We start from the raw sequence: 15,369 nt of genomic DNA on the forward strand, positions 1-15,369 counted from the left end.
AGGAGCTGTGTGATCTTGGACAAATCACTGAGCCTCTCTGAGCCTCAGCACTTTGATCTGAAAAACAGGAATAAGTATCTTCCTCACAGAGTTGTTTAGAGGAGTAAGTGAAAAGCTGTATGTAGACCAAAGGGCCTAGACAGAGGAAAGGGGAGCACTGTAAGATTTATACGCCTGCCCTGCTGCTGGCAATTAAGAATCATGAATAAACACATACACACAAAAAGTATATGAATGAAGAGAAAACTCTTGAGACTCCTGTATGAAGTTATAAAGCCCCACCTTGACTTTTTTCCACTCCAGGCTTAATACATGGCCAGCCTGTAATGTACACCGTGCTCTCTCTCACTGCCAGCAGGCTGTTCACACCCATCTAGGGCGTCTCTCATCAGATGAGGATGCTCATGCCCCCATTTTAGAGTTATTAAAGCCCAGATGTTTGACCCCGGGGCCATGATTTTCAATCACCCTTCATTTCCAGTCCCATGATGAGGAACTGTCGCAGCTCCCCAACCTGCAGAGGCAGCAGATGGGGAACGCCAGGAGGGCGCTGCAGGGGTCAAAAGCCGCTGGTACACCCCTGCTGACCGGGGCTGCTCAAGGACCAGAGCCCTGTTGTCCCATCCCTTTTGGGAGCGTGCCAGTGTCAGACAGAGGCAAAGTAGAAGCATACTTCCATATCTCAAATGTGCTCTCCCATTAGCCAAGCATTTCTTACCTTCTCTGTTTTGCTCTGGCGGCTAAATCCATATCTCCTGCAAGCCACAAAAGAGAGGAGCTCAATTATTACTCCAAAAAAAAAAAAAGTTGATCAAATGAATTTCAGTTGCACTTTTATATGAAAAGCACCAAAGAGAATTTTGGCTATTTGGTGACGGGAGAACATGTCTCAAGTGCCGAAACCACAAACATATCCCACTGTTTCTGAATAAAGGGCCCAGCATTCAGATTGCCACATAAATACTGTCAATATAAATGGGAAGTCTCCATGCAAAGCACAGCGTTCTCTTAAAGGGTGATTATGACTGTTCGAATTGGGAACCGTACCGATCCATAGTTTAAGCTAGAAGCCTTAAAAATATCTGTATGTGTGAATGTGTTTGCTCAAGCTTAACATGCTCTCTAATGATCTACTTTCATAACCTCACATCCAGCCCATTTTTATTCTCAAACACAACCCAAGCACAATGCCAAAAATGTTGTGTGCTCACTTCACGCAAGTTTAAATTCAAAGACACTCACAAATGCACTTTGGTTTAAACTAGCTTATTTTCGGGTTCTAATTAATATCTATTTTTTAAAAAAGCAATACAAAAACCATTCAACCTAAAACAAAAACCATAATGCAAAACACCCAAACTCACTTACCTTTAAGTGGTTTAGAAGGAAATAAAATCACACACAACCATTTAGGAAAAACAAATTAAGGGACCCTGCTCTGCCCTCACTCACAGCTCACTCCACTTGCTGGGTCGTGTGCTGGCTTCTGCCCTTGTCTCCAGCCTCCACTTCCACTCTCCCACCCAACCCCTTATCTAACCTCCCACTGGCCTTATCCACATCCGGCAGGGAACAGAAGCCCTCCTGGTGGGCACTGTCCCTAGGGACTCCTTTCCAAGGACCCACCGAACAACTGCTAAGCCTCACCCCAGCAGCTAACCTTCCCTGCTCCTGGGCATCAGCGCCCCGAGCTGAGTTCTGTTCTGTCTCCGCCTACCTTTCTAGTCATTCCTCACTTCCCAGCTCTAAAGCCACCTCTTCCTCTGAAGCATCCCCAGACTTCAATTTGGATTCTTTTGGTCATTTCCAAAAGTCAGCTCCACTCAATCTAAGAATCTCAATCTAGGGCCAGTGCTTTGCCAGACATGAGTGTGAAGGGAAACGCACACTTGGGCACCGGATTTCTCAGGACTGGGCTGACAAACCACAGGCTTAGCTTATAGTTGAGTCTGGTGTACAGGGCAGGTTGGGTAGGAGAAGCTAAGGACACTGGGTGTGGGTTCTTCACCCTGATGACAGCCAGCTCTGTGACATGGGGGAAACTGCTTCACCTCTCTGAGCTTTGTACCACTGATACGGGATTATAGACATGATCTCAAGCCCTGTTTAAACAGCTTCCGTATCATTTCTGTAAATTACCACTGAGGGTATAGGAGGGTTAGGAGACACAAACCACAGGCTGTGCAGTTTGGGCTGGACACTTTCAACTACACCAGTGCTCTGATCTATCCCTGTGCCTGTGCGTGTTCCCCCTACTTTCTGATCAGCAATCATGTCCAGCAGCCTGTTTGCATGTCTGCATCCTTCTCCAAGAAAATGCTGAAATCAAGAAGCCAAATGTACCACCTGTCCTTGCAATAGGTTGTCTTATAACTGGAGACATCAGAAGTCATTGCCGGGTACACTGTGCCCACCCACAGATCGACAGGCCCATAGTGCAGGAGAGCAAAGTTCAGTTCCGAATGTCCACCCAAATCCTGTACAAGACCTTACGGCAGATTCTGTGAACTGGCTTAGTCAACATCCAGCATCTTTCTAAGCTGTGCAGACCAGAAAACAAACAGCTCTATTTTCCACATTCCCTTGTACCCAGAGCTCTGAATACTATTTAAGTTCCATCAATGAGATGCATTTGCTGGAATTTTCAATGTGCAACAGTTAAGAGCAGGAAACAGTGAGAGCATAAGGGCTTCACTGTGCTCACAGGGTTCACAGTAGAAGTAACCTGATTCTGGGCCAGAAGCTGTGACAGTGGTTTTCTGATCTTGGAAAAAGCGGGTGGCTCTTTTGCCAGCAGCTGTGGTACCAGCTTCCCAGCTCCTGACCTCAGAGGCAGCAGCAGCATCCTCGGCAGCCCAGATCTGCTGTGATGCTTGGGCAGTAACCCTGCTCAGTCCAGATCACATGACTTAGCTCTTCACATCCACCCCTGTAATCAATCCCTTCTGCTGGAACTAGTGGGCGGGTTCTGAGTCTGAAACAGGGACTCAAACAGCTGACCAACAGAGGGTCTCTCCAAAGTGTCCCATTCCTTGAAGTGTCCTTGCACCCCGGGTATTCTTTTGTTTCCCAAGCCTTCAGTCTCTGGAGACCTTTAAGGGCAGAAGACATACCCTTAGACAGGCAGGCCTTATTCAAGATCTGGGAACTTTATGGATTTTCCAAATAAAGAAGTAAACTACTAAATCTGAGTAAATTCAATTCCCAGGTCCAAGCTACTTCTCCTTAAAGACAGAGGCTCAGGAAGACTTTTCTGACCGCCCCAAACTCGGCTTCTGTGCCTGTCCACCTTTATGCTCTCACTGTCTCCCCCTCCAACTGTTGCACTTTCAAAACTCCAGAAAATGCATCTCAAGGGCAGAACCTAAATAGTATTCACAACTCTAAGTGCAAGGGAATATGCAAAACAGACTTGCTTGTTTTCTGGCCTGCACAGTATAGAAAGATGCTAGATGCTGACTAAGTAAGGTCTTGTGCAGGATTTGGGTGGACATGTGCTTCTGTGTTGACACTAACAAAGCACTGGCACTCACCACACGGGGTACGATTATTCTGTATCATAGGCACTCTGTCTGTCGAGCCCTGGAGGGGAGGGAATCTTCTCCACTGACTTTTTTTCTCTACACTTTTAAAGTTGAGGTTTAATTCATATAACATAAAACTCACCATTTTAAAACGCGTATTTTAGCAGTTTTTGGTGTATTCACTACTTTGTGCAACCACCGCTGTGCCACACATATAACTTTGATTAGTTTTCACCTAACCAAGTTATTCTGAACATATTTAAACATACCCAAGTAACAAAAGCATGTATTTAAAAATTTTAACTTCATTATTAAAATTTTGTTTCTAAGCCACACTAGTCACACTGTAAGCGCTCAACAGTCACATGTGGCTAGTGACCACTATACTGGACATCATCATTCTAGAAAACATTCTAGTCTTCTTCCCTGGGGCACATTAAGACAGATACCAAATTACCTGGAATCCAGAACAAATCAGGGACATAAAAAGTGCTAAATACTAAGGACAATAGATTCTGTTCTTCGTTCATTCAATGAGCATTTACTAAACACCTTCTGTGAACATGTCCTGGGCCTTCAGGAGGAACACAGGTTAGGAGAGAGACGCTACATGCACTTAAAATGCACTTCCTCACACTGGCAGTTTCGTAGTGTGGTTAGGTGTTTAAGTTAGCCCCTAAAAGTTTATTGAACCCATAATACAATTGAAATATTATAAAGATACCATTGTGTTTCAGTTTAAAATCAAAACTATGAGTCTTGTTTTTCCAACAACATAATATTTAAAGAAACATACCTAAACATGTTTTTAACAAGACATACAGTCCTTAAGGCCCTCAGCATAGTTGTCGAGGCTCAAAATCTACCCTTGAGCAACTGAAAGTCAAAAAAGGGAGGAGAAACTGGGATGCTGGCCTCAAAGCCAGATGCTCTGTGGACCTAGGCTGAATGACCTTTAACTGCAAAGAGGATACACTGTTTTCAGACCTTCTTACTTAGCAGTCAAAATATTTTCCCTCTTATCAAGAGGAGAAATGGACAGGAAAATAAGCACTGACAACAAATGAGGGATTTAGATTCCTAGGTGGGAATGAGCAACTAAGGGATGCTACAATGGTGAGTCCCAGAGCCAGCAGGGGGCCAGCCTTGCTTGATGAGGAAGGGAAGCAAAGAGGGTAAGGCTTCTCTTAAATGGGCTGGAGGGAGGACTAGAACTGGGGGGAATGAGAACATACGGATGAGGAAAACTGAAAAAGAGAGGCTCAGGATACGATTCTCATTTGAATCCAAAAGTCATATTTATGAGCATCTGAAAACCAAAAACTGCTGCTGCTAAGGATGATGAAGATGGTGGTGGTGATGATGTGGTGAACAGACTGTCACAGTCCCTCATAAAGACACAGCTATATGACCCTCATCTAATGGAGAGATCTCCATGCAGTGGAGAGCACTGACTGGAACCCTTCGAGAAGAGCCTGACAACCAGATAGGAGGATGCGGCCTTCCCAAGCAAGGGGAATAAGTGAACCACTTCTCTGGGCTGTAAGTTTTATCCCATTTGCTCTGTCAGTTGTAATAACTCTTTAGTTGTTTGGTCTCGGAGCAAACAAAAAAGACTGGGCCTGTCTTCCTATGACCAACAACCAAATTCTCACCAGAGGCTCAAACAACATTTTTAGATAATGATGATGACATGCTTTTGGAGTCCAACAGACCTGAGCTCAAGTCCCAGTTTGAGGCTCTCACTAGTTCTTAATAGTTAACAGTTGACTTTGGGCAGGTTATTTTTTAACCTCTGTGAATGCTGTCTTCATCATTCTGAAAAAGGGGAATGAACTGAATAAACCATCAGAATTCCCCACCTTCACAAATTCACCCTCTCCTTATCAGAAAAGCTAAACAAACAAACAAACAAAAAGCAGCAAAATAACCCCATCTCCTAAAAAACAAACAAAAGAAAGCCTTCACCAAGCAGCTACCCTAGGCTTAGAAATCAGGAGCCAGCATGACCCCACCAAGAACTAAGGTGAGTACTGAGACACATATTGGATATTGGAAAAAAAAGAAGGTATGAACCATACAAACTAACAAAAAACACATTTCCCTGAGCCCTTTTTGGCTCTAGGACATGTGAGACTCGCGGAGGCTGTCTCTCCAGCTCTGGCTCATGTGGACCAGCACAGCCTTGTCTGCCCTCTTGCCGCAGGGGGAGGCTAGAAAGCCCCCATCACAGCGTCCCGTTGCACAAGCTCCCACACCCCAAAGGACCCCACGCTTGGTTGTTGCTGCTGTCATGAAATTCTTAATGATTAATCATCACTCATAACTCTTAACATGGGACCCTGCATTTTCATTTTATATTGGCCCCTGCAAATTATGGAGCTGGTCTGGAGGTGCCTGATTCAGAAGAGGAGTTCAAATCACAGCAGCAAATGGTGAGCATGAGGCAGCCCTCACATCTAGATTAGGGCCAGAAATAACAACTTCCTTTTAATGAAAATGGACCAGCTTTCATTCTTAAGAGCCGGCATTACTCTCTCAAAAACAAACAAAAAGTGGCAATTGCAATTCCATTTGAGAAATGGAGTTAGTAAGGCAATGAAACCTTAATTTCCTTCTGGTTCTGTCCAGCATCCTAGAGGCAGAAGCCATAGATGCTCACTAGGAGATGCTCGGCAGTGCCGTTAGCCCCAGCCCCACAGTGAGGGCTGGGTTATGAGCAAGAGCAACACACGGCAACCACTCAGATGAGAGGGGAGGAAGCACCAGGAGACATACTCACATCAAGGAATCAGTGACCCTAAGTAGGAAATGCAGGACATAAAGGAAGGTTAATACCCAGAGTCAAGCAAAAAAAAATTCATCGAGGAGAGGCACTTGTGTGTGTTTAACTGAAAAACTGAGGCCACAAGAATTTTTTTTAAAATTAGAGATAATTTTAAGAAGTGACAAAACAACTTCTAAATTCTTCATTTTTCTGGTCAGGACAATTCTTCACAGGAAACCAAAACTAGTATCTAACACAAAGTAAAGCTGCTTTAACTGCAGTTTCCCTGAACATGTTTACAAATGGCAGGGGCAAGGAGGGCAGCCCACCCAAGCCTCCGTGAACACCCCCACACGTCCTGACTCCCCGAGGCGGGCAGAGCTGGGGCGGGGGAGGAACTTCAGAGATCAGGCCTCTACAACCAGCAGGGAAGCTACCCCCAGAAACTGGACTCATTCAACACCGGAGGGAAAAGTACTCGGTGCTGGAAATCTTGGGCCCAAAACTGTAAACTCGACCAGGTGAAAACCAACCAAGTTCATCCCAATGAAGTGATTTAAATTCGTTTTTCTTTTCAACAGTTGTATCAAATAGACATTTATGGACTGGGTCCCCTTCATTACCGGCCGTATTCCAAAAGCGTGGCGTGGATCCGAGACTCTTCATCCAGTAGCTCCTCTGCCCCCTGCTGGCGTTTGTATTTCCGACGAGGTTTGTAAGCATCCTAAGAAGTGGATGAGGTGGAGAATTACCGAGGGTGAAGAGGCGGGCCTGGCCTGTCAGGGGCGGGCCTTCCTCCCCAGGGTGGGGGGGTACAGCTCCCCTGTGGGTAAACAGCCGGCATGGGGTGGCTGCCTTCAAGGGCTCTGCCCTTTTTTTTATGTTGTGGCAAATACTTCCACCCAAGCCATTGTTGTCAACTTTGCTTTATCTTGGCTGGGTCTTTTTCTATCCTATGACGCTTTAATATTTCAAGCAGTCAAACTCATCAATCATCTTTTCTCCTAACTCAGGGATTGTTTTGTATGTTACTTTTATAGATTATATTTAACCTTTTAATCTATTCAGAATTTCTTCTGGTATAGTGAAAAGTTGGTATGTATAGATATATTTTTCTCTGAATGGAAAATTAAGAATCCCAACGTCATAAATTTAATAGTCTATCCTTTCCTTGATTTAAAATGGCAAACATACATACATAAAACATGTACCAATATTATCCTCTGCAATGCCTCTTGTTTAATGAGTATCCTGTCTCCATTGTTCTTTTTCAAATTTCCTGGACATTCTTACACATTTTCTCTTCCAAATGAATTGCAGAATCAGCTTGTCAAGTTCATCATGAAAAACTGCTGAGCTTGGATTAGAATCACACCAAATTTATAGATTACTTTGGGAAGATCCAACATCTCTATAATACTGAATCTTGCCTTGAAAAGCAAGGTTTATCTCTATTCAAATCTTTTTCATCCCTTAATAAAATTTCCAGAAAGAAATACAAATTTTTCACAGTCACTACATATCCAGACCTTTCTACCACCAGAGACATAAACTGCAACAATCACCGATATACATGTTAACCTAGTATACTTAAAAAAAAAATCTTTCATGGCAAAAGAAATCTCAAATTCTTAAACTCTAATACCAAAAAAGGAATGCTGATATAAACCCTTCAGAGATATATATATTTTTACAAAAGTGTTTGAGGTTTACCCTCAGAAAAAAATCTTATAAAACACAAAATCCATTATAAACTTTCAATGACTTTTAAATTATTAGAGTATCATTTAGTTATAAATATAGAAATAAATATAGATCCATTTTGTGTAGGATACATACTGAAACTGCACATATATATATTTCCTAAACAAAGTATATGGCATGTAGTAGGTGCTCAATTAATGTAGGTCATCACCCTGAGATGACCTGGTTTACCATTCTACCCCAAATATATGTCCTTCTTGACTGCCAACTGGCATCAAATAATACCTTAATAATATCTGTTCAGGGCTCTAGGTACAAGTAGGCAGCTGTTTGTGAAAGGTGTCTCAGTTTGGATCTTTTCTTTCCCACTGGCAGAGTCTGGTTGGTGGCTCAGATGGTAAAGACTCTGCCTGCAATGTGGGAGGCCCGGGTTTGATCCCTGGGTCGGGAAGATCCCCTGGGGAAGCTAATGGCAACCCACTTCAGTATTCTAGTCTAATCCCAGGGACAGAGGAGCCTGGTGGGCTACACTCCACGGGGTCACAAAGAGTCGGACAGGACTGAATCGACTCAGCACATACATGTACATAAAATCTCCAGCTGGACATCTCCAGAACAAGCACTACCGTCTGGCTTCTCCAGGCCGTGGCATTTTTTGACTGATCAAAATGGTTCCCCTCTTGATAATTCTGGTTAACTTTATTATCATCTCACTTCTTATTATGAAAAGTTTCAAACATACAGAAAAACATCCTTTCTGTAACATCTGTAATTTCAACTATTCTGTGAAAAAGAAATGAAACAGGTTCTGGGATGATCCTGGCGGGTTGTTTCAACTCGCTGCCACAAGTATTCCTGTTTGCTGCTGGTGCCTACATGAACATGAACAGGAAGCTATAAATAACAAATCAGATTTATGGGGAAATGAAAACCATAATAAACTGGCGTGACATCAGTTACTGTGTACGATTTAACTTCCATGGAGCTCTACTATTACAGCACCACTATATAATTGAGCTTAACTGCTACCTTCCTTAGTTACCATTCATAGAGTCAAGGACCCAGACAGGAAGTTGGGTTCTTCTAAAAAAGCACTGACTCCAAAACAATAGCACACTTGAAACCAACAGCACAAGGACCTTTTATTCAGCCAAACAATGACAATGTTGGCCTTTGTGCAATTATTCCTTATACTTTAAAGCACCTCACCACATCTCACTTTTTGCATTTTATAACTATACTGTGGGCAGAAGCAGGGCAGATGCTATTATCTCCACCTTGCTACTAAAGAAGCAGAGAACAAATAATTTGTCCAGGATTGTTAGAACAGGTACCCAGGTTGCTAGTCCCAAGGTTCCCTACTATACTAACTGCCTCAGCCACTAGTCACCTCAGCTGACCCTCTCACGAGACTACACAATGTGAGGTGGCCACATGGATCATTCCAATGGTTTGCTTAAGTAAAGGACCTCAATGTTCCCAGGCCAAGTATGAAGAACTATTACTAAGTCACCCTTCAAAGAAACGAGTCAGGAACACTGATGTCTAGTCCTGTCTCTGCCATTAACAAGCTGTATGACCCTGGGAAAGGCAGTTTCCCTCAATGGGCCTTTTTCTATATCTGCACAATGAGGGCTGGACGAACAGATTTTGAAGGAGACTCCTGGTCTCTCATTCTTTGTGTTCTTTTAACCCTGAAAAGATAATGAGTTGGTAGCATAATTCCATCAGTAATTTAAAGTCAGAGGTTATTTTTTAACTATGCTTTCTAAAAAACATGACCTCAGTTTTTAAAAGGTAGGCAAAAATCAATTTTTCTTTGGCCATTAACATTGGCAGTAATAGTAATTGTTATCACTTATTGAATGTGTGGTATGTGTCAGGCATATACTGCTCTATATGTGCTACCCACTTGACTGTCACACCCATGAGGGCAGTGACCTTTGTTTTATGTATACAGATGATGGAACAGGCACAGAGGTTAAACAGCTTGCCCATGGTTACAAACGCAAAAAATGAAAAGAGAAGAGACGACTTCAGAACTGAGACTCTTAAGCACCTGCATGATGTGTCCGACCTCAGCTGTGACCACCCTTCCTGCTGGGCTCTGATCATCCGCTCAGCATATGCCAAAGGAAACGTGAGTGTGGCTGGGGTTAAAAAGTTAACGTGACCCCTCTGTAAAGCAGAGACTGTGTACAGCGAGCGGCCCAGCTCTCCGATTCGCAGGACTGGCTCCAAGTCAGGTCCACCCATCAGAGCCACTCCTCTGGTCACATTCCAAATGGCGGGGAAGGGGTGGGAAGAGTTCAGCTCCACAGCTGTGTCTGCAACAATGCCCCAGTCACTGCCTCTCAGCTACGCAGGCAACCCCTTCATGAAATAACCAGTGGGCAGCAAGACAGCCACCCTCACTGCCCTCCAGAGCTCCAGGGGGCCGGACCACACCATACGCTGCAGGAAGCACGTCTCATTTTCCCAGAGCTCAGCTGGCAGCCCAAACCTGACTCTAACAGATACCTCTGCCCACCAGTCGCTGAACAAACACTGCTGCTGCTGCTGCGTCGCTTCAGTCGTGTCCGACCCTGTGCGACCCCATAGACGGCAGCCCACCAGGCTCCCCCGTCCCTGGGACTCTCCAGGCAAGAACGCTGGAGTGGGTTGCCATTTCCTTCTCCAATGCATGAAAGTGGAAAGTGAAAGTGAAGTCGCTCAGTCGTGTCTGACTCTTAAGCAACCCCACGGACTGCAGCCTACCAAGCTCCTCCGCCCATGGGATTTTCCAGGCAAGAGTACTGGAGTGGGGTGCCATTGCCTTCTCCAAACAAACACTGCCTTCCACATAAAGGGGCTCTGCTGATGTCCCCACCAGCAAGCACAGGGCCCTAAAACATCCCCTAAGAAAAAATTATTCTGAGACAAAAAGGTTTGGCTTCATTTTCGCATTAATAAAACCACCACTACCACCACCACAAAAACGAAGCCCCTGGGAACTGAGTGGAATGGTGAGATAGACGGATGGTAGTCATGTCTATGGGTAGAAAGTTAGCTGGAGAGGAAGGCTTTCTCCAGACACCCCCTAAATCTTGTTTGTTCGCTATTCTCTCTTATAAGCGCCCCGCTGTGCAGGTTCTGCTCCGTGAGGTCAAGTGTAAGCCCCATTCAGACCCCCTTCTATCTGTACCAAAGAGCTTAACTCGGTGGGTAAGGAAGAGGCTGCTGCTTTGTATACATGAGCCAAGATGGTTTCTATATATTGACTCCTAGGTTTTTTTCTTCACAGCCTGCTGAGACCCACTGCTCAACACCCTCCAACTCTTTACACATCCAATTATTCACAAGATGCCCCACTGAACAGAGTTTTAGCCGTTTACAGCCTGTCCACACTGCATGCTCTGCAAAACTGCCCCATCATTTCTGAACCACAGATAGGAGAAACCTGAGACTATAAAAACCCCAGGCTGCAGCTGCCCTTCAAATATCTCTAACCCACCAGGGGCTTCCTGCCCCCACCCCTGCCCCGGGCTCCCTCGCTTTCTTTCCTCCCCTTCTCAACTGTGGCCCCTGTGCCTAGGCCTCGGGATGACTGCACACTGGGAGGGCCTCCCCGGCCTGCAGGCAAGCCTGTTCAAGCATCGCCTAAATAGAGCCTGTGGTGCTCTGGCCCTGATCCATCACATCTTTCCCCTTGATGAGCCCCAGAGCCCCCTGCATCCCCGCTGCAGTGTCCCTACTTTCACCCCACACTCCAGAATGCAGTTGGGCACACAGTGAATGCCTAGTTATTAATACTATTACTGAATGAACATATGGAGTCAGACAGACAGGGCTTAATCCTTGCCCCTTTGCTATCTGTCTGGTTTGGGGCAAATTACTTTAACCCCTGAGGTTTTTCATCTGTGAAACAGGTATATGGAGAGAGACATAAGGATTAGTCAATCTATCTATTTAACGTATCTGGCACACATTAAGGGTTAAGATATACATACACGTGTGTTTTTGCTATTATCAATAAAGTGTACCAATACATATTTTTTCTTATGTTGCCATATGTACATTTTATGTCCTGGGTGGAAAGGCCCTCCTCATGGTGTTTCCTATGGAAGAGCACAGTGGAGTTTTAAATGACATAGTCTTTTAGGGGACCGCTAAGAAGTCTTTTTTTTTTTTCAATTCTGTCCCCTCTGGTCTCACACAAAATTCTAAACATTACCAAAAAATGCTCAACAAACAGTAAATAAACATATTTTGGGGGCTCTGGATAAAATTTCACAGCTGCTCTTTACTCAAGGTTGAGAGGGAGTAAAGACCTCACTGCACAGGCCCCAGGGACTCCATGAATATGGAAGGCTGACAGATCAGAAAAGGAGGAAGTAAGCTGTAAAACAGCACATAAGGTGAAACACACGAGCAATGATGCTGCTGAAGTGGAAGGGGTGAGGGGAGGACTGTCCTGGGTGGCAACAGCTTCATTTTTTTACATCCTTTGAAAATGCCACCTCCCATCAAGCAGGCCTTCTGCAAACCAGTCAGCTATTCTGTAAAAGGGGGATATGGCGAAGTCAAGAAAAGAATACATTTCAAAGGCAAAGCCGAAGTACTGGGACTAATCCCCAAGAGGAAGAAAAATGAGGCCAACACAAAAAGAGCTCAGAAGTTAAAAGTTCACACAACCGCCTTTCTGCGAGGCAATCTGGCAAGAGGTCCTACAGACTGGGGCATAACCTCTGAACCAATTTCACTTCAAGGAAATGTAACCCAAGTAAATAATTAAAGATAAAAGAAAAAAAGTTAGCTATGGGGATGTCCTACTTAATAGCCAAAGGAAAAAAAAAAAAAAACCCAAACCAAAGAACAAAACAAAACCCCAAAAAATAAACTAAGCTAGTTAAATTAGTACCACACAATGTGTAATGTTCAACCACTAAAAGTGCCGTGGGGGTTTATTTACTGGCACGGAAATATAACCTTGATTATATTCTTGAGCAAAACAAGCACACAGTGAAACAGAATATACAGTATCATGCTATTTTTTTGCAATCTCTAATTCTCTATATTAATATCCATAACTCTTGTATTTCCTACTTGGAATATCAGTGGTTATCCCTGGCTGGTGGTATCATGGGTGATTTAGTCTTTGTACTCTCTCCATTTCCTAATTTTTCCTTATTGTTACTACAGCACTAGTATATAAGAAAAACAACCTTTTGTAAAATTAAAAATCATGCACCAAAAAATACAGATGAGCCACACAACCAAGGACAAAGGCAGAAAATTGGAACAGTCCTACAAAGATGGCTGAAGACAAGAATAAGCTAAAAGTTTTCAAAAAAATTAAACCGTTTAATATTTATTTTTGAAAGGACGTTATATCTAAGCAAGAGAAAGTCAAGTCTGCTTGTTGAGGCACAATGAAACATGTTAATAGATGGGAAAAAAGACAACACAAGTCTCCACCTGGCATCCATTCTCCAGCTGGACAAATGGTCTTCAGTGGGGCAGGCAGAGTAGATGCCTGCATAAGGGCAGCACACCCAGCCACTACGCATGCATTTGAGTCTCTGGGACCCTGATGACTACTATCCCAAGGTCCTGAAATCAGTCAGGAGCATTACTGCAGAGTTAGTGTCAGGGATACGTGAGAAATCAGACACAGGTGAAGAGTGAGAAGACGAGAAGCACCAGCACCTGCGTGTCTGAGGACTCAGATGGAAAATAAAAATCTGACTGCCTCTTCTCAGCTCTGCAACTGTGCAGGGATTTTACTATCTCTTCTCAGTTTCAACTTCTTATAAAATGAAAAAATAACACGTAAGTCCTTGAGTGTTGATTACAACTAAATGAAACATTGCTTGTAAAACACCTAATCACATGTCAAGCACACAGAAGGCATTCGATCAGTATATGGCAGCTGCATCCGTATTTTATAGAAGGCTGGGTCTACAAACCTGCCACCATATGTTAAACTGAATTTTAATCCTTAATTTACCATTCAGAATTTAAATCTGGGATTCTACAGAATAGACTGGCCTGTAAGGGACGGTAAGAAACAGTGATGAGCCATGTGGAGGGCAGAACTGGAGAGGAGAAGAAAACATTCTTCAGAACCTGACACTTGCAAAGAACCACACCCTGGTAATGTAGGAAAGACTTCATTCCTTTTCCTTGCTTCCCTGGTGGCTCAGACGATAAAGAATCTGCCTGCAATGCAGGACACCTGGGTTCCATCCCCGGGTTGGGAAGATCCGCTGGAGAAAGGCATGGTAACCCACTCTAATATTCTTGCCTGGAGAATCCCATGGACAGAGGAGACTGGCAGGCTACAGTCCATGGGATCGCAAAGAGGTGGACACGGCTGAGCAACTTTCACAATTCACACTCATTCCTTTTACAAGGGGAGGGACTCTCTGTGAGGAGAGTGACTGGAAACAAAACCCAGCAAGCTGTTCCATGCCTTACAGGGGTCACAAGAAGATAACAGAGACGTACACTTGACTCTCTGACAAGTTCCTGGGACTCTCACTCCAAGGCTGCAAGGAAGTGTGTGCAGAGCTGGTGGGTTAGCAAGAAGGAAATTAATGGCCACAGGGTTCAGTTAAGAAACCTAAGAAGGCAGCATCTGGAAATAAGAAGTACTTTCAGTAGATAAAGAAGAAAATAAAACCCAAAGGCCACCTCCGGCCATCCAAAAAAATTCTTTATCATTACAACATTAATGTATCACCAGATGGTCAATACAGAAATCAGACTGATTATATTCCTTGCAGCCAAAGATGGAGAAGCTCTATACAGTCAGCAAAAACAAGACCAGGAGCTGACTGCAGCTCAGATCATGAACTCCTTATTGCCAAATTCAGACTTAAATTGAAGTAGGGAAAACCACTAGACCATTCAGGTATGACCTAAACCAAATCCCTTACGATTATACAGTGGACATGACAAATAGATTCAAGGGATTAGATCTGATACACAGAGTGCCTTAAGAACTATGGACAGAGGTTCATGACATTGTACAGGAGGTAGGGATCAAGAAAAAGAAATGCAAAAACACAAAATGGTTCTCTGAGGAGGCCTTGCAAATATCTTTGAAAAGAAGAGAAGTGAAAGGCAAAGGAGAAAAGGAAAGAGAAACCCATTTGAATGCAGAGTTCCAAAGAATAGCAAGGAGAGATAAGAAAGCCTTCCTCAGTGATCAGTGCAAAGAAATAGAGGACACAAATAGAATGGGAAAGACTAGAGATCTCTTCAAGAAAATCAGAGATACCAAGGGAACATCTCATGAAAAGATGGGCACAATAAAGGACAGAAATGGTATGGACCTAACAGAAACAGAAAATATTAAGAAGAGGTGGCAAGAATACACAGAAGAACTAC

At 43.8% G+C, this 15,369-nt stretch overlaps 1 protein-coding gene across 1 annotated transcript in view; it reads right to left on the bottom strand.

Moving 5' to 3' along the window:
• Window positions 1–15,369, bottom strand: part of CCDC93 (coiled-coil domain containing 93) — a 106,653-nt gene that overhangs the window by 66,896 nt on the left and 24,388 nt on the right. Inside the window, exons 7-8 of the mRNA XM_061135466.1 lie at window positions 6,915–7,015; window positions 719–755 (exon numbers count right to left, since the gene is read on the bottom strand). Of these exons, the coding sequence (XP_060991449.1) occupies window positions 719–755; window positions 6,915–7,015 (138 nt within the window). The remainder of the gene's footprint in view (window positions 1–718; window positions 756–6,914; window positions 7,016–15,369) is intronic.

The sequence above is a fragment of the Dama dama genome, chromosome 33 (assembly GCF_033118175.1).
Source record: "Dama dama isolate Ldn47 chromosome 33, ASM3311817v1, whole genome shotgun sequence".
Lineage (NCBI taxonomy): Eukaryota > Metazoa > Chordata > Mammalia > Artiodactyla > Cervidae > Dama > Dama dama.